This window comes from Camelus bactrianus, chromosome 4 (genome assembly GCF_048773025.1).
Source record: "Camelus bactrianus isolate YW-2024 breed Bactrian camel chromosome 4, ASM4877302v1, whole genome shotgun sequence".
NCBI classification, from domain to species: Eukaryota; Metazoa; Chordata; class Mammalia; order Artiodactyla; family Camelidae; genus Camelus; species Camelus bactrianus.
Window position 1 is genome coordinate 62,529,969 of NC_133542.1, and position 19,968 is coordinate 62,549,936.

General features: G+C 48.8%; 1 protein-coding gene across 4 annotated transcripts in view; it reads right to left on the reverse strand.

The window, feature by feature from the left end:
- Positions 1-18,913, reverse strand: part of ASTN2 (astrotactin 2) — an 800,009-nt gene extending 781,096 nt beyond the window's left edge. For 3 of the 4 annotated variants that reach the window (XM_074362106.1, XM_074362104.1, XM_074362103.1), the window contains exon 1: positions 18,365-18,912. In XM_074362106.1, the coding sequence (XP_074218207.1) occupies positions 18,365-18,815 (451 nt within the window). In that variant the 5' untranslated portion in view covers positions 18,816-18,912. Of the gene's footprint in view, positions 1-18,364 lie in introns of all 4 variants that reach the window. The other variant, XM_074362105.1, reaches the window with a different exon arrangement.
- Between the last annotated feature and the right edge of the window lie 1,055 nt (positions 18,914-19,968).

Genomic DNA, 19,968 nt, shown 5'->3' on the forward strand with positions numbered 1-19,968 from the left:
GGGATTATCATCCAATGAAAATGGGGTGGAAAAAAAGGAAGCAGAGAAAAGAGGAAAATGGATGGAGATGGAGAGGAGAGGTATTTAAAAAACATGTGCTGGGGAAGTCAAAACAAATTCCCAGCCATTCCTGCTGGAGGAGATTTTATGGGGTGAGACAACCCCAAAATGAGTTTTGGATTATATTCTGCACCTCATAAAGCACGGGAACTCTTGGCAGTCTGCAAACACACACACTTCCCTTTCAGTACTTGACCAACCCTCCCCAGCAGGTAGGCAGGCTAGGAGACCCAGGGCTGTGCAGGCAGCCTAGTGGAGGTGAAAAAACACAGGGCTGGATGGATTAGGGTCTGCATTCAGAAGCAGCCCCAGTCCCTTGATTTTAGCAAGGTATCGGCCTCCTCTGGGTCTGGGTCTCCCTCAGCGCAATGAGAAGGCTGGTCTAGATAGGCCTGAGGGCCCTGGGGGTTCTAAATGTGGATGGCCTGGAATGTTGGCTGCAGGACAGACAGAATTACAAAGAGCCCTTACAAAACTGGGCATGTCTAAAAGGATATGTGGTGACAGCAAAGAAGACCTGAAGGGCAGTCCCTGCTCTGATTCCCTCCTAGGGTGAAGGAAAGATCAGGTGTGGTCATCAGTGAAAAAAAATTACCTGATAAGGTTTAATTACTTTAAAAGACACTGAAAAACTACCCTAGAACAAAGGAATATTTGGAATGGCATGTAGGAAGTCATCATGATCTGGGAATTGAACTGCAATTCTACCTTGCTCTCTATACCATGCTAGGTCACCTCAGTATTTGAACCAGTTTCCTCACCTGTAAAACAGGGGAAGTGTGGAGGTGCCTCCCTTAAAAGGCCACTCAAAAGGAAAGGGGCATTGGTGACAACTGCTGGGGAGACCCAGGAGGGACCATGAACTCTAAGAGTCTAATGACCTGAGTTCCCTACTCAGCTCTGGGATTCAATTTTTTTTAAATTAGGTTTTCCAGCTTCACTGAGATATAATTGACACATAACATTGTGAAAATTTAAGGTGCACAGTGTGTTGATTTGATACAATTATATATTGGAAAATGATTACCACCATGGCATTCCCTAACACCTTTCACCACGTCACACAATTACCATTTTGTTTTTGTGGTGGGAACATTTAAAAGGACTCTCTTAGTAACTTTCAAGGATATAATACAGTATTGTTAACTGTGGTCACCACGCTGCACATGAGATCCCCAGAATGTATTTCTCTTCTAACTTGAAATGTGTACTCTTGGGCCAACATCTCCTCATTTCCCCCACCGCCCAGTAACCACCATTCTAGTCTCTGTTTCTATGAGTTTGGCTTTTGTAGATTCCATGTATCAGTGGTATCATACAGTAACTGTCTTTTTCTGTTGGACTTATTTCTCTAAGCGTGATGCCCTCAAGGTCCCTCCACGTGGTCACAGATGGAAGGATTTCCTTCTTTCTCATGGCCGAATAATATCCTATTGTATGTATAAACCATATCTTTTTTATCCATTCATCCTTAGATGGACACGTAGGTTGCCTTCATATCTTGGCTATTATAAACAATGCTGTGATGAACATAGAAGGGCATCTACCTTTTCGAATTAGCAATTTCATTTTCTTCTGATAAATACCCAGAAGTGGAACTGTTGGGTCATACAGTAGTTCTGTTTTTTAATTTTTTTGAGGAACTTCCACACCGCTTTTCATGGTGGCTGCAAAAATTTACATTCCCCCCAACAGTGCGTACAAGTCAAGTCCCCTTTTCTTCTTCTTTAAATCAGAGTTCTGGGCAAAATGCTATCTAATGGCTCAACCACTAAAATATCTGTGACATTAATGCCTCTGTCAATGTGGAACATATGTAAATTTCAAAAGCTTTTAGCTGGCCTTCTCAGCACAGACGATCGGTTTAACCATTGTTCTCCATCATTTCTGTATAACATCCTGAAACTCCGAAGCCCTCTATGCTCCCACTAGTCAGGTACTTCCTCTCCAGCATTCTTGGAATTTCGCCGTCAGTGAAGTTGCATTTTTACAGACAGCCAGCTTGTTTCCCAAACTTGTTTATGCCTGTTGTGTTTCCCATAATTCTAAAATTTAATAAAATACTGTGTAAATTTAAAATTTATGAGCATCAAAAGAAAGTGGCTTCTGTGAGGACTAAGTTGATTTTATGATAAAAATAAAGAAAGCCACTTAAATATTGCTATTGAGTTAGGTCAGGTGTGACAACTATAAAAATTTAGAAAGGAATCATAAAATTCTAGAAGAATTACTTGGCAAGAATCCTTAAGTTCTCAGTCCCCTTTAATGAAACCAACATTGGAGATCATATTTGGTGCATTATGAGCACAGTTCATGCAAGAAAGATGGCATGGAACTCCAATCAGCTGACCCAGACTCAGAGGCAGGCCCGGGGCCTACATCAAATCATTGGCAAACGTATACACATTTATGTATTTTAAGTTAAAAATGAAATGTTTAAGGTGCATTATTATTTTTTTATGATTCCCTGCTTTAATAGACTTTTTCTATTAACTGACCAGCTGCCAATCTACACAGCTTCATAAACGAGGGTTTCTAAAGGCAACAACTCAACCTAAGCCTAGGTAACCCTCTCCTGAATAGTCTGTCTCCCCACTCAAGTGAGGAAAAAAAGTTAAGGGAGGAAAGAACTGCTTTATCCATCATGTCAAATACTGTGCCAGAAAGAAAGAGACACCCACCCCCGACCCAGGATAATTGTTTCCTTTCTGGTTCCTTCCTTGCTGGGTTCAGTTTCTTCTTTTAGCTCTCCAGACAGAAAAATCATTATCATACTCTCTCTCCCTCACAGGTATCTGTATGTATATACGTATACATGCAAGTATGTATGTGTGTGTAAACAGATACATTTGTATATATACAGACATAATATATTTATTTATTTTATATATATGCATTCATTATATATATTCATTTAATTTATTTATATTCATTCAAGTAGGGTCAGTCAAGAAGAGGACTCCCTGCTTGTGGCCTGGAAGAAATCTGCAGTCATCGATTCTGGGGCCTGAACATACCCGGAGCTGGTTTATACTGGAACGTCTCTTTAGCTGAAGCCCAGAGCAATTCAAGCTCCCCAGATCTATCATGGAACCCAGTCTGAAAAACCAATGCCCTAATGAAAAGACGATTTCATTAATACTCCTGAGCTGCTTGCAAGAAACTTGCAGAGTGACCTCGGACAATCACTTCATCTGTGTTGCATCACCAAAGGTGGCTGTTCAGGCCCTTCTTTATTCCACATTTCACTAGGATCCCAGCAAACTCTTCATCATGATCACTTCTGGGGAATGAGACTGGGCAGAGGGAGAGACTTTCATTGTTTCCTGTATAATGTTCCTGAATCATTTTAATTTGTTACAAGTTTGTATTCCTTTTGTTGAAGTCTAAAATTAAGGTTAAAAATTTAATAAGTATGCAAGCACTAGTTGCTGGAGTTACAGATATTAAAGAGACACGGTGTTTAACTTGGGAAGCTTACAAGACTAGCGAGAGAGACAGACAATTAAACAATCAAAATATTTTCATGAAAACACGGACTGCAGTGAATATACAAAGTGCTTGGGAGGTAACTACTCTTGGGGGAGCCAAGAAAGTCATTTGGAAGCAGCAAAGGCACATTCAAGCTGGATCTTTAAAAAATGGGGAGTAGTTATGAGGCAGGGAAGATATTTTTTAAAGTATACATCAAAATAAACCTCACAATTAAGTGGGCAAAATTTAAATTTTAAACGAATATCTTTATCTCAGCAGTTGGGCTAAGTCAATGTTTTCCCAAGTGTGGTATGAGAGACGAATTTAGATGGCACGTGAATACTATACTTACTTTTGTGGGCTATTTTCCATTTATAGCAAGTTATTCTGGTGTTCCATTCGTGAGAGTGACACAAAGATTCCTTTTAAAAATAAATACAGCTAATTCCACTTACTATGTGACCTTGTGCAACTGACTTGATCTCTCTGAATGGCCAAGTCTTCATCTGTAATACGCAGATATTAAAAATACCCATGAAAGGGAGTTTGTTTTTTTTTTAATCAAAAAAGTGCAAGTATTATCCTAATAGTCTGTGAACTCCTTGCATTTCTGTGCCTCCAAGGGACTCAGCACAAGGTCTGGGGTGGAAGAACCACTGACTCCAGACTGAAGGGGCTTAGCTGCAAGCAAGGGGAACTTAAGGTGAACCAGGGGTTTTAGGTGAACTGGTTTAGTCTAGGGAACTTGAGTAGATTTGTTAGCCATGCAAACCCCAATTGACCCCAGTGACTGATGGGGGCATCACTGAGAAAGCATCTGAAGCTGTGATTAAGTTGATTAGCAATGTCTGATCATGTGCATTTTCCAGTTATTCATTCCTTTATTCAACAAATATTTACTGAGTGCCTACTATGTGACAGGCACAGCTCTAGACACCAGGGATTCCAGTCACACACAGGGCTAGGAGGTTCCTCCTCTCTCCTGGAGTATCTCATGCAGCCCAGTCTTCCCCAGCTTCCTGAAGGAGAGATGGCTCTGACAATAGTCACTTAATCTTACCTGAGGCCCATAGAGGAACTGTTATTTATTTGACACCACAGGAAGTGAATGGCAGAAACAAGACTAGAACCCAAGGCACTGCCTCCCAATCTAGCTGAGTTTGGTATTTAGTAGACTTGCCAAAGCTGTTTGGCTTTCCGAGGTCTGCAGCTGCCCTTTCTCAGCTCCCTGCCTACTCACCCGCTGGCCCTCTTGGGGGAGAGCTGCCCCTCCCGTCCCCGACTGGGAGCAGGGAGGCAGGTGAACTGAAGCCCTTCCCTAGAGGGTTCCGCAGTTTGGAGAGATGGTTTAGAAGCCAGGAGAATAAAGTGGAGAAAGGAAAGCAGGGAGGGAGGGATGGTAGGAGTCCTGCTATTGGCAGACAGGTAATTGGCTACTTTGGGTGGTCAGCTTCTCCGGTCTCCCTCCCTGGGGGAGGCTAGAGGAAGTAATTGAAGAAGGTTCCCTAACAAATTAGTGTGAGACTGGGCTTGAAAATTTGAGTTGCACCTGGGTTCAGAGCTGAGGATTTGATCTTCAGACACTCCGGGAAGGATGCAGGGAGGGAGGGAGGAAGGGAGGGAGTCGGCTTTATCCGGCTGCAGCTGCTTCCATCCTCAGAAGCTCCTAAAGGGAACTTTTCTATCCCTCCTGGGCCCCTGCTGAGCTGAGGCGGCTGAGAAGAACCTCACCTGTCACTTGCTTAAATTTTATCACATTAGAAATGGGGGGAAGAAGTCCAGAAGGTGGAAAGGACTTGACCACAGGCACCCAGCAGAACTGGGACCAAACCCCAGGACACCTGGCTTCTAATCCTGGGCACCAGATGACCCTGCTCCCTGGCTCCATAAGGTCTTTAGTCACAGGACTTCCTGTGAATTCTCCTAAATATGCTCCAAATGCAAATCAAGTGGGGAGAGGGCATGGCCTAGGGATTAAGGTACAGCCTGTTTCCTTCTGTTTATTTCACAGACACCCAGGTAGCATGTGCTGAGTGGTGGGCACTGCTTTATATGTGCTACAAACTTCAGCTCTTAGAATCCTGTGAGCAATCTCCTAATAAGCAAGAGGACAACCCCCGATGAGGCAGGTACCCTGTAAGGTGGGGCTCACAAACTGTCACCCCATCCCTGCCCCTGTTTCATTCATTTGGTCAGGAAATATTTACTCAGCACCTACCATGTGATGTGTCCTGCACTATATAGTTCCGAGAGCAAAAAGAGGAACAAGACACAGTCCCTACCACAAGGAGCTATCAGATAAAGATTAATGAATGAATGAATGAATGAATGAAGCAAACAAGCAAGCAAGCAATGAGGGAACGGTGTACCAGGGTTCTACTTTGGTCAGGGAATACTTCTTGGAGGAGGTGATGTTCAAGTTCTATGAGCAAGGGAGAAAACAAAATAGGAACTCAGAAAAGAAGGCAATTTTTTTAAAGGATTTTCTAGAGTGTGAAAAGGAATTAGGATCTTATCTTAAGAGCAATAAGAAATGATTAAAGGGTTTAAACAGGAGAGTGGCAAGATCTAATTGGCCTTTTGGAAAAGATCACTCCGGTTACTGTATACAGCAGGGCTGGCAAACTTCTTTCTATAAAGGAACAGTTAGTAAATATTTTAAGCTTTGTGGGCCAGATACTCATTGTTGCTACTATTTGACTCCTGCTGAAAGGTGAAAGCAACCATGGACAGGACAGACACGAGTGGGTGAGTGTCACTGTGTTCCAATAAATATTTGTTTATGGACACTGACACTTGAATTTCATACAATTGTCACATATCGTGAAATATTCTTCTTTTGATTTTTTTCAAGTATTTAAACAAGTAAATAGGCTTACAGGCCATACAAAAGCAGGCAGCAAGCTGGATCTGGCCCATGTGCTAGCTATCAAATGATGTATGGAAAGGATAAGGAAGATGGAGAGGCAGCAGGAAGACCAGTGAGGAGACTGACGTAATAGCCCGAGTGAGCTTGTACAAAAGTGACGGCAGGAGGAAATTATGAGAAGTGAACAATTTCGAGAGTCATTTTAGAAGACCAACAGGGCTGGCTGCCTGAAAGAATGAGTGAGGCAAGGAAAGAGAAGTATCAAAGATGATTCCTGCACTTGAGTAACTGGGTGAATGGTAGTCTGGTTTCCCGCGATGGAAGAGATGTGGGGAGAACAGGTTTGGGACACAAATCACACACTGGTGGTACGACTCCCTGACAGGAGAGAGAGAAACACACGGTCCCTGCAGGATTGCCACATAAAATACAGGCTGTCCAGTTAAATTTGAATTTCTGATAATCAGAGAGTCATTTTTAGTATAACTATGTCCCAAATGTTGCACAGGACATATGGGAGACAGTTATACTAAGCAAGTATTCATTGTCTGAAACGCAAGTTTAACTGGCCATCCTGCATTTTATTTTTTGCACTTATTTTTGTTCACAAAATGTGTCAACCCTACCAGGGATTTATGAGCATTCAGGGTGGGGGGAGAGGAAAAGACCCTCTACCTAAACCTTGGAGGAGAAAGAGACGCTTCCTTGGAAGAGGTAACAGCTGAGCTGAGACCAGGAGCTAGCCAGGTAACTCAGGAACTAGAAAAGCATTCTCAGCAGAGAGAACAGCCTTTCCATTCAGGGGTCAGATGAAGGGATCACGCCCGGTTCCCTCAGAAATCTGCTACCCGTCTGCTAGTGAGGCTAGGGCCCCAAGTGCCACGGGGAAGGTCAGGAGGTGAGGCTGAAGAGGTGCACAGGGGCTGCTGCACCCAGGTGGTCCAGGGACATACCAAGGATTTGGCACACTTGTTAAAGTACAGATTCCCAGGCCCCTCCCAGGTGCCTCTGCAGAGCTGGAAGGGAAAACTTGGCTTCTAAGGTGAATCTGTAGAGTAGCTAACTTTAGGAAAAACTGGGCTAAATAATCTGGGAGCTTTCCCACTGACAAATCCCAGGAGCCTGGGAAGTTGCTGCTGGCTCTGAAGTCTTGAAGAGAGTAACCCAGGTAATCAGAGCAAAAGCAGCAGAGAATGAGTGTGCTGCCTCCCCTGGGAACTTCTTAAAGGGGGCTCTGTCTGGAGGGAGGAAGGAGGTTCAGAGTGTTTGTCCAAGGACCCACCCGGCTCCCCCAGAGGCACTGGCCTCTGGCTCCTGGTTCTCATTGATGCCGTCTCTCAGCTCCTGCAGGCAGACCAGACGTCTCTGCGACTCTCCTGCCGCCCTGCCCCCTCCCCCCTCCGCCCACAGCCACCACTGAAATGATTCCCCCAAATGCAGCTATTACTGTGACTGGAAATCTCTTTACTGCTGATTCTGCTAATGGAAATGTTCTTCCCTTTTCGGCTGCTTGCAAAGCCACTCGTGACTTCCCTGGGTGCCTGAGAGCAAGGCTTTGTCAGCCAGCCACCACCAGAAGGGAGGGGGCTCTGCCCCGACTGCCTCCCCCAACACCCAACTGCCTTAGACTCAGTCTCTCAAGCTTCTGTCCAATCTGTCCTCAGAAAACCCTGGAGTCCCCCGCTTTCCCCTGCTCCTGGACAGGGAGCGGGGATCAATGGTCAATTTCATTCTTTTCTGCCTTGAGGGGAGGGAGGGCAGAGGGCTAAGCAGAAGCCTAGCACTGCCAGAGTGGAAAGGAGGGGAGGGAAAGGGAATTTGCATTCATTATTTATTCATACCTCCACCTCCTTCCATAAAAAGGATTCCAGGTGGCTAAGAGGCACGGAGCACAAACTGTGCCAGACGCTATGCTGGGTGCTTTGCACATACCATCTCCAGACGGATCATACGGTTTAGTGTAAGTAAAAACTGAGCACGGTGCTGGGCACGGACTGCAATTTAGCTTACGGAGGGCTCTCCAAAAATAATGATCATAGCAACACAGGGACGTGACTGCTACGTTATCGTTACTTTATTGATGGGCAAACAGAGGCTCAGAGAGGTCGTATACAGAAGTCCACAGTGAGGAAGTAGTGCATCTGGGATTCAGTCCCAGGGCTTTGGTCTTCAGAGCTGGCACACCGAAGTCACAGGAGCTGAGCTAGGGGCTGGATTTTGCTGCAGCTGAGCTTTGGGACCTTGAAAAATGTGCTTCTCTCTGCTAGGTAAGGGAGGGAGTTGGGCTGGATCTCAAAGGTGTTCTTTCACTCAGTTCTAATACTCCAGGAGACCTAGAAACTATGTATTTGGATTTTTACAGGATCATTATATATTACAGCATTTTAATAAATATAAAAATAACATATTATGAAATATCCCATATGTATAATGTAATATAAATTTCATTTTCAAGGTGGGAGCATAAAAACCACAGAGTGCTGTTAAGAAGCACTAGGTGGATGGAAGTCAACTAGTATAACAGTGTGCCCAGCAGAAGGTGGGGCTTCCCTAAGCACTGGGAGAAGAAGGAAGTGGAAAGAAGAAAGGGGAAGGAGAGAAGGAGAATCAAGAAGGCACAGCAGCCTCGGAATCTGCTTGTCGAGTAGTCCGGGGTAATGAGTGACGTCTAGAGAAAGTGAGATAAGGCCCCACGCTCTCCTGGCAAACCAGCAAGGAGCGACAGGGCCTGGGGAGATGCTGAGTCAGCTCCTGGCAGCCCAGAAACCAGGTGTTCAGTCCCCTCGGGCCTGTGAGGCTGTCACACCTGAAGTTCCTCTATAAGAAATGTCTGCAACTTCTCGGTAATGAGAAGAGGGAGAGATAAAAGTAAAAGAGGTTGTCGAAGAGATGAAAATTCAAGAGCACTCCTAGTTCTGTGCAGCATGGGAGGCAGAGAAGCACAGGGCTTGGAACCAGGCAGACCCGGGTTTGGACCCGGCTCAGCCATATAAGAGATATGTGACCTTGCAGATCTTCCTTAACTCCTCTGGGCCTCTGTCTCCCCAGTAACATAAGATGAATCCTATCTGTCTTCCAGCAATATGGAAAGGATAAAATGAAATAACAGATGTGCCAGCATTGCATCCATGGCACAGTAAATGTTCAATAAATGGGTGCTTTTTTCATAATCTACCCTATGCCAGAATGGTCTGCAATACCAGCTCCCCACCTCCCCATCCCGCAGTGGCCTGGACTCAGGTGGGAGGAGGACACGTCAGATTAGGAGTCAGTACACTGGATCTGGTTCCTGTTCCACAATAGACTTGCCACTGTGACCTCAACTTCTCCATCTCTGTATAGAAGGGTTCTGTTTAGATAACGTCCTAAATTCTTACCCTTTATGACAGCTGATGATTCCCAACCATTCAGTGCCTCTCTGTTTGGCACAATGCAAAGGTCCTAATCCCTTATCTGGCTCCTGTGATTCTCAAGAAAAGGTCTTCCCTAAACCCAGTTCTCTTTCCTCTACTCAAACAGGTCTCACTGCTCATCCTACAAACACCCCAGAATAATTCAGAGGCAGGAGAAGGTGGAGGAAATCGCTGCGGAGCTCAGAAGAGGGAAGGCTTTAGGGAAGAGGTGGCATTCCAGCTCAGCCTTAATGGAGGAGTGGAATTTCAACACCTCTCCTGTTTTGCACAGAATGGATTCTGAGATGAGATTTGGCAAACCCAAGGTTCTAGTCAGCTACGATCCCCTGAACACCTAGGATGTGCCAAGCCCAGGGTGAGTCACTGCAGCCCCACAGATGAAGGAGGCATGTTCTCTGCTTATGGAGTTCATAAACAAGCAGCACAAGACAGAGAAACACAGAAGCTCTGCTCACTCTAGGCCAAGCCACCATCATCTCTCACCTGAGCAATCTTCCACAGATCTTCCTCTGCCATCCATGCTCCTCTACAGAGCAGCCTGAGCAAGTCCTTTGAAATACAAGTCAGATAGTGATACCCTTTTGCTTAAAATCCTGCCTAGTTCTCCACATCACCCATAGTAAAAGCCCCAATCCTGACAGCAGTCTATGGCCCTATGTGATCCCCATTTCCTCCTGTCCTGCCCACCCCCCACCCACTGCACTCCAGCTGTGCTGGCCTCGCGCTGGCCCTTGGACACTCCAGGTGTGCTCTGGAGTCAGGTCTTTGCTGCAGCTGTTCTCTGCCTGGAATGCTCTTCTTTGTATTTGCTTGGCAACGTCTTCATGGCCTTCAAGCCTTGGTTCTAACCCTACACTCTCAAGTAAGCTCTCCCTCTGCCCTATTTAATATTAAAACTGATTTCCTCATCTCAAAAATGTCCACTTTTCCCCCAATGTATTACATTCTCACATACTACATAATTTTCTTTTTTATTACGTTCATTGTTATTGTCCTCTTACCACTACATACACACACATACACATGCCCATGTATGCACGTACTGCTGGATATGAGCGCTCTGACTCTCTGAATACAGGAATCTATGTCTTTTATTCGCTGATGCACCCTGTGCACCTGGAAGAGTGCCTAGCACATTGTAGATGTGCCACAGTTCTAAGGGACTAGCCATTGTTGCAACAGTCTTTCTATTGCTTGTGGGCTCCAAGGCCCAGAGTGTCCAACTTTGGTGTGAAGAAGCCAGGAAAGGCTTCAAAGGTAAGCTGGTACTTGAATTCAGTCTTGAAAGGTAAGGAATTTCCCAGGGCCACTGGGGCAGAGTTACAGAACAAGAAGGGAGGGCAGTCAGGGCAGAATCTGACCATGGACCTTACATCACAATAAGAAGCTTGAACTTCATGTTAAAATCTATGGGGAACCAGTGAGGTGCTTTAGAAGAGGACAGCCATGATCAGGTTTGGGTTTTTAATGAAATTACTCTGTCGGCGAGTACAGATGCTGGATTAGAGAGGATGAGACTAGAGGAAGATAGACCAGCAAGTTGACTGCTGAAATCGTGGTTTAGAGAAGTGTTGAGGTCTGAGCCCACCAGGGGCTGCAACAACGCGGGTAGAGAAAGGGTTCCTCCTCTGGTGAAAACCCTGATGGTTAGTAACATACCATATCCTTGTCCATTTCTGACTCACAGAGGAGCTGCTTGTATGTTCCAGTACGCCAGTGAGGAAGCTGCAAATACTTCAGTCTTACATTGGGTTGTCACCGGCCCCCCTCCCTTCCAATCCAAAGAGACATCTTTATGGAGGCTGTTGTCCAAAAGAGCTGCAGACAGCAGTGAGCTAGTGAAAGGAGAGCACTGGTGATGCAGAATAGAGCCGGTCCTGCCAAGCACGGCTGCCTGCCTCCTTCTGGGGCAGAGAGGCGGCAAGCTCTGCTGGAAGGAAAGAGAAGCCAGCTCTCTCTCGCTATAGTTAATCTTCTGTTGCCACTAGCTGGTCAGTATGAGAACTTGGGAAAGTATAGGCAAAGGAAGCATCTGCTCCACCTCAAGGTTAAAGTCAACTCTTTCTCTTCCGGGAAAAGGGCAGGCTTCTGCTCCCCTTCAAAGGCAGCTGGAGTGAAAGGCATTGAGGCTCCCTCTACCCCAGCACAAAGCCCATCAGCTAAGGCTCTCAGGAGAGCTTGGAACCAACCAGCTGGATACCTGGGCAGGAGAACAAATTTAGTTTCCCTAGGGATACTTTTCTCCTTAAGATGTTTTTGGATTTTGTTTCTTTTGTTTGTTTGTTTGTTTCTTTGGTTTTTGGTTTGTTTTGCAAGGGAGAGGAGGAGAGAGTGGTGGTATGATGTTTGAACAAGTTGTAGATCTGAGCTGTGTTTAACCAGAACCATGTGTTCATGGTCAATGTGATGGAAAGAAGCATGGAGTGGGTGGGACTCAGGACCACTAGGTTTCAGTCTGAACAGCTGATCTTTAAGTAGGTCTCTTTCCTTGCCTGGGCCCCAGTGTTACCACGTAAAATGGAGGGGCTGGATTCACTGAGCTCTGAGAGTCTGGGATTCTGGGAGCCCATCAAAGTTGATGGTCATGGTAACAGTTTTCATGGCTTGACTCAGAGAAGTCACCATCACGCTCCATCTTCCTCTCTCCCCAGCACACATGTTCACACCATCCTATGGCAGCCAACACCTAGTTTACAGCCAAGCAAGGAGGTGAGAAGGAAGAGGTTTTGCCTGCCAGAGGCCTAGTCAAACCTACTGCTGGAATTTCTGTAAATTAAAATGATCGAATGATCTTGCAGCTGGGGGGCCCCATTCAGGAAAATGATCAAACACTGGGCCACATCAAAGCTTGCAGCACTGTGCTGTCTTGCTGGCTGGTATTCCTGACACCTAGAAATATGCAAATCTGGATGGCCTTGGCCCCACCTGGGCCTCTCCTACAGCTGAAACAAATCCTCCTCTTGCCCTGCCCTATCACCCACTCCCTTGGTAACTGCAGGGGACTGGTTCCAGGACACCAACCCCTTCCAAAATTCATGGATGCTCCAGTCCCTTAGACAAAATGGCATCATGCAGTCAGCCCGTGATTGGTTGAATCTGTGGATATAGAACACACAGATTCGGGGAGCCAACTGTACCTTCTGATGGCAGACAATACATCTCTCTCTCTCTGCCCCAATTATTAAATAGATTTCATCAGATCTGAGCTGCCAAAGCAGTGGGAATGGAGTAAGGGAAGTGAGCGGAAAGGTGAGAAAACTCAGATCAGAGACCACTGAACAGTCCCCCTTATTTACAATGTCCCAGAAACCTGGAACATCACAGCAGGATGGGACCTTGAAGTCTGATGCTACTGAAATACTTTATTTAGTGATAAGGGACTGGGAACCCAAATAAGAAAATAACATTTTTTAAAGCCTAGCTTTGTTTGAAAACATCAAATTCAGCCTCTCAGCCACCCCAGAATCTCTCTCTCTTACCCATACAAGGAAAAAGAAACACTGGAATTGATTTTAATGAGTATTCTGTGGTCAGAAATCCCTCCAGAAAACTCAGCTTATCTATCTGTGTATGTTTTTTCTCCCACTTAATAACTGGCACCAGAAACCAGAAACCATAAAGGGCTGATAGCCTCAATGCCTCTGGTCCTTTCTCCGAATGCCTGCCAAAGAACTGCATAGCCTCTGCTTGAAGGCTTCCTCCCATGTCGACCCCTTCATCATTAAGGGTCAGAATGTGGGGTTGTTGGACAACTCCCTGGGACACATCCTCCTGTAGTGTTGAACTCCATCTCCTTAGTATTTGCACCATTAGGACATTCCTTAGAACCAGGCAGAAAAAAAGCACATGCCTCAATCCATGTTGACATTCAAAGGGAGCTCCTCCAGCCCTTTGTGGACTGTTTCTCTTTGGCTAAACTCCCTGCTTCCAGAAACTCTTCTGACCTAGTGCCTGGTCCCTCCCTCCTGGAGGCTTTTCTATTTGGGTATCCATTTTTTATTTGCATTTTAAGGAATCTTCGCAGACCTGACCAAGTTGGCATTTCAGGCCATCTTTTTCTTCCAAGCCAATCAGCTTCCTGCAAAGAGCATCCTTTAGGGACAAATCTTCAGGACACTGCCAGGTCTGCTCATGCAGGTGCCTTTAAACCAACTACTGGATGGTTTTTCCTTCTCCCCACACCACCCTCCCCCACCCCCACCCTTGCAAATACAGAGCACATTCCTCACCTGTGTGATATATATGATGAGGCAAATTAGTAACAAATGTTGATAATGAGTAGTTACACTGTTTTATCTCCTTCCCACTTTTGCTGAATCAAGGCTGGTGGTAAACAGTCCAGATTGGCCACTGTCAAGCACAGGAAGAAAGATGCCATTTCCCTACCTGTGGGCATTAAAGCTACATCCACAGGCGGACTCTGGGGCTGCCTGGGGGGAAATGAGAACTGACTGATATGCAGGTTCACCTCAGAAGCCCTGCAGTGACAGGTGCTCCTGCTCAAATTCTTTCTTTTCAATCAGTCCTTCCCAACACCCCCATGCTACCAGCAAAGGAAAGGAGACAGTGAGAAGAGGAGCTAGTCAGAGTTACAGAATGGGTCAGGGCACCTCAAGTTCATAGAGTCTTTACGTCGACGGATTATTCTAGGGCTCCTCTACCTACTCATATCACAGCACAAAGAACTGATGATCTGGGGATAAATGAGTTGTTCAAGGTCATAGTGGGGCACAGCTGAGAGTTCCACGACCTAACCAGCCTCAAGTCTCCAAACTGTGTTGGGGCATACTTCTCTTCCAGCCTATCTCCATGGCCTCGCACGGTTTTTTGTTTTTTGTTTTTTTTTTTCCTGTCCAGGAAGTGTCCCCAGATTTCTCTGAGTCTAAAGAGATGCCTTCCCTCCCTGATGTTACGGAATGTGTCATCTCCATCACTCACTGGCACCATTAAATAGAATGCCCTTTGACATCCCATGAGTCACAGAACTTGGAGTTGGCAGGGTCATTGGAGGCCATTTCACTCATGCCTCACTCTCATACTTCAGCGAGCCAGTGTAGCTGAGGTTCCCTTAAGATAGGTTCTTGTCAGATTGATGACTGTTGTTTCTTTCCAGGACCCTGCACCATACCTACATGAATGCAGCTAGCTTGTCAGTGCATATTTGGCTCAGGGTGGCTGTTTAGCAGTTACCAAGAATGTAGGTGTCTGGTGAACTGAGGTTCCAGGCTTGGGTCTGCATTCACTCACAGTGAGACTAGGTACCTGACCTAAGAATGCTTCCTAGCCTGTAAAATGGGAATAAGTAACAGCAGTGCCCACTCCATGTATTTTATATGAATCAATAATAAAAGGTAAGAGTCAAGTTCTTAACACTATATGAAGGATTCAACAACTATTTGCTATTCCTTGACCAATTTCAAGGAAATTTACTTTATCAGTGCCATTGACTTAGATTCTGAAGAAGAGGCCCAGACACAGAAACCTGGGGGGGATTTCACCTCTGAGGGAAATTTCCACCTACATAAAGCAGGCTGGAACACAAAGGGAAGATCAGAAACACGAAGAGGAAGAGACCTGAAGAAAAGCCTTTTGAGTCTGGGCCCTATCAATAATAGAGCCAATAATTCAAACAAGAGAGGCAGAATGGAGGGAGGGAGGGCCAGGAATGTCAGTGACCTTGTAGCCAGCTTGTAAAGGAGGACTGGCAGACAGTGTATGCAAAATAACTGTGAGGTGCCCCAACTGGACTTGGAGTAAAAACGGTTTGTTCACTCTCTTTAATGCTAGGAACATTTTACCACCACCATCTCTGGCCCACAACCCAAAGCATGGCCCGGAGGGCTTTGGCAGACACTGTCACCCCCTAGCGGTGGCTCCACACACTCCACTATTGGCAGGATCTGGCATTGACTTTGCAAGCGCATCTGTGGTATAATGCCATCTCCAAATCCCTTGAACCGGCAGCCTAATAGCAAAAAACTCACCCAACCCTCCAGAGTCAAACACTAAGGAAGGATATTTAGAAGGTGTGAGGATACGATGATGGGATGGGGCAGCCTCGGGACCCCGGGGAAGACCTGTCCACAAATGACTCATAGGATCCACCCCTCACCAGCCCTCATGTTCAGCCAGCCTGGCCCTCCCAGAGCTCATTGTGCACTCTGTGTTTACACGCAAACAGTAGAAGACCAACACAAACAAAAAGCCCACGTCTCCCTACACAGCTCCTGCTACACTCGGCCATCTGGTGACTACCTCCCTAGCCAAATCCCTGGCAGAAATGCCTTGAGCTGCCAGTCCAGGGCGCTGGGGGAAGAAAGAGGAGGCAGGAACCCAACTCCCCAAAGGGCTCAGAGCTGCCAAGGAGGAAGGCACCCCGCCACTCCATAGCAGGCAGTCCCCAGCCGCCAGACTCAGCTGCTTGCGTCAGAGAAGACAGAAGGCTCCAAGTGGAGGGCACCAGGAGACTCTTCATGATGAAGCATGGTCCTGAGGGATTTGAGACTTCCAGATCCTCACTCAGCCTTCCCTGGGCTCCCAGGCACCCATTCCCTCTTGAAAGCCAAAGTTTAAAAAGGCAGCAATTGCCAGCTCCAGAAATTCAGGAGCGACTCCTGCAGGTCGCTGGACCAGGTCCTCCATATCCAAGGGGAATTGGAATGCTCCCAGGTTCTGGCTTCCAAGTCATGCCATACCCAAGAATGTTCCCCTTTGCCCCTCATTTGGACAGCCATTTAGTGGATTCCTACTCCCGACCTCTGGGGACAACCCAGATTAGAGAGATCTCCCAGGGGAAAGGAGAAGGTTGTGTGGAAGTGGTGTGGAAGGAACCCCGAGTCTCTGGAAGGCCTCTATCCTGCTGTGGGGTCATAGGAGTTGACCATGAACCCAAGATTAGCTCTTTACCCTAAGGAACCCCATTTCCACCCCATCCCCTTCCTTGGAAATGGGCAGCCCTCAGGTGCACGTGGGAAGGGTGTGTGTGTGTGTGTGTGTGTGTGTGTGTGTGTGTGTGTGTGTGTGTGTGTGTGTGTGTGTGTGTGTGAGTGACAGACCACAAGTGTGTATGCTTGAATGTTGTAAGTGTGTCCTAAGCCAGACACGGCGCCCCCCGTGTGAAGTCCCCAAGGAACCTGCAAGGCGGTCTCCTGTCTAGTATCCCAGAAAGCTCAGAATGCTCAGGTTACAGCCAGCTGGGGAGAGCCAGGGGCCAGAAACCCGAGGCTCAAGCTTAGACCACGAGAGGGCCTAGCACTTGTTCAAATCTTCAGAGACAGCATGATAGGGAAAGGGGAGGGGGTCACAAAAATACATCAAAAATATCATGGCTCCCAGGAGAGAGGCATTTAGTCCATTGATTACTCTTTGGGGCTTCTCGGGTGAGCAAAGAGTTAACCTCAGAGGTTCAAGCCGGGATCTTGAAGGCGCTGACCGATAAAGCCCTTCACCCTCGCGGTGCTGGAGCTGAGCCGAATCTCGAGGAGGCAACGATGGGGAAGTCTGGAGTCTGGGGCGAGCCCCCCGCGCCTTCCAGGAGCTGTTATTGGCCAGAATCCGACGACCAATCGCGCCCCGCGCCCCCAAGAGGGGAGGGGAGAGAGAGAGCGATCAGCGACCGCGGGAGAGCTAAGGGGGAACAACATTTTTGTAAACGCTCTCCGAGATAATTAAGCTATCAATTACCCGGGTGGGAAATCAGCCGCGCTTCCCACAGCTTCACCGAAGGGCCGACTCCTCCGGAATTCGCGCTGGGAACCAGCAGGCAGCAAGCTGCTTGTGAACTTTCTGATTAACTTTTCCGTTTGAGCCCCCATCCCCACCCTTTTCCTCGCCTCTTTCCTTTTCATGCCTTTAAGTTATTATTATTAGGCCAGTGGGTGAACTGTGAGGACAAACCCGCTCTCCGCTGGGAGGGGAGAAGGGAACGAATGCGACAACGGAGATGGAGGGAGAATCTGAAAGTGGAGACCTTGGGCTCAGAAATCCCTCAATCCTCCCCAACCCCACTTCACAGATGGCCAAAACTGAGGCCCAGAGAGAGGAGGCAGGCTTGGCCAAGGTCACCCAATCCATAGGAAAACCGAGTTTATGCGGACTGCGTGATAATCTGTCCGGAAAAGCAGAACCAACAACTCCGAGGCGAGAGCGAGGGGGCGGTAACCGCAGGCGGCCAGTGGCCGTGCCTGGATGAGCAGTGGGCGCCTGGACTCGGACCTGGCTTCCGAGCCGGGGACGACCACTGCGCCTAGCTCTAGCACACTCAGTCATCTGGGGTCTCCGGCGTCGGGGATGGACTGAGAGACGGAGGGACAGGTCCCCGCTGCGGGAAGACTGGCACGCCCCCGGGCTCCCACCACGCGCTCGCCCAGACCTCCTGCCCCGTACTCCTTCCAACCACCTGTACGCCCTCCGGGCCCCTCAGCTGTCCTCTCTTAACGGCGCTCCGGGTAGCCCGGGGCGGGAATCCCCAGGGCGCCCCCACCCGTCCAGCTTCACTTAGGGGCTCCGGGTTCCTTAGGATCCCGCGTGTGCCGGCGCCCAGTCTTACCCAGGGTGAAGAAGGGCAGCTCTGTGTTGTCCAGGTCGTCCTGCACCGCGATGCGCCCCGGCAGCTCATTACGCACAAAGAGCAAGAGGCGCGACTCGGCGGCGGTGCCCGCTGTGCCGGCGGAGCCCGGGGACGCGGCGGCTGCGGCGGCGGCGGCGGCGGCTCCGGCCCCGGTCCCAGTCCCAGCCCCGGCCCCGGTGCGGGTGCCGCTCCAGCCTATGTCGCTCTCCCGCAGGGCGGGCAGCGTGGACACCGTGACGGTCTTGAGCCGGCATGGGCTGTCGGGCTCCCGCGAGGCGGCGGCGGTGGCGCCGGCCAGAAGCGGCGGCGGCGGCAGCAGGAGCAGCAGCAGCAGCAGCAGTGGCGGCGGCGCCGGGTGGAAGCCGAGCCTCAGCCGCCCCCGGAGCCCCGAGATGGGGCCGGGGCTGAGCCGGGCGCCGGCGGCGGCCATGGCGGGAGGGGCTGCGGTGCTGCGAGCGGCGGCGGCGGCGGCGGCGGCGGCGGCGGAGGAGGAGGAAGAGGCAGCGGCGGCGGCGGCGGCGGCGGCGGCGGCGGACGCCGAAGCGAACCAGGACGCCGGAGCTAAGGAGCCGTGGGAGCCGCTCGCCAGCAGCCCCCAGCTCCGGGCTCCGCCTCCCGATCAGCCCTGGACCGCCCCCCCGCGCCGCCTCCCCGGGCCCCGCCGCCCGCCCCCTTCTCTGGCTCCCCCCTCAGACCCCGAGCGTTTCAGAGGCTCCGCCCGGCCCCGTGCAAATCCCAGTCGCCCCCTCTCCTTTCCCAGGATCCCCCAATCCGCCCTCACGATATTCTTTAGCCACAACACCCCTCTCCAAATTCCTAAGACTTAGTGACCCCAGGCGCTTCCCCTAATTTCCCCGGGGCTCAACCAAGCTCGTCCAGCTTCACCCCACCCCTGGCTCAACCCGGAGGCTGCACCTAGGGGCGCGCCTTAGCCCAGCCTTGCTCCAGGTCCCGCCTTCTGGGGGTCAGGGGAGCCTCTGGATGGCCAAGACTTAACTTTGTCTCCCCTCAAGCCCCATGAAAAGTCCTGTACCCTTTTCTAGTCCTTAAAATAATTCCTTGAGGCCTGAGAGCCCCCTCCCCACCCACTTGCCCACAACTCACGCATTCATCCTCCCCTCTCCGGACCCCACCTCTCCTACCCACTCAGACCTTGGAGATTGCACTAACTGCTAATGGACAAAGAAGTCTGGAATTCCACCTTCTAGCCCACACCCTCCTACACAGACTTCGGCAGGATGCTCTGGCCTCCAGGCTGCTGCCCTGCAAGCCAGCGCTTTTATTTTGGATCCTTACTCTAGTCCAGAGCAGCTCTACTTGGCTGCTGTGTGTGTGAAATTCCTGAAAAGGGTGCGAGGTTGAGACCTACTACTTGGTCTGCTTCTGGCTCACACAGGCTCCTACATCCTCTGCCCCATTCCCAGAAGAGGGGTCTGTTCACCAATTCTTCCCCCCGGGGTTCCTTTTCTCCTAGATTCAAGTTGAGTTATAAACCTAGCTCCTCGGACACAGGGTAGCATTTTGGCCCTGGGCTGGTTCTTTCTGATCCAGGTACCTAGGATCCTGCAGGGAGCCATCACCTG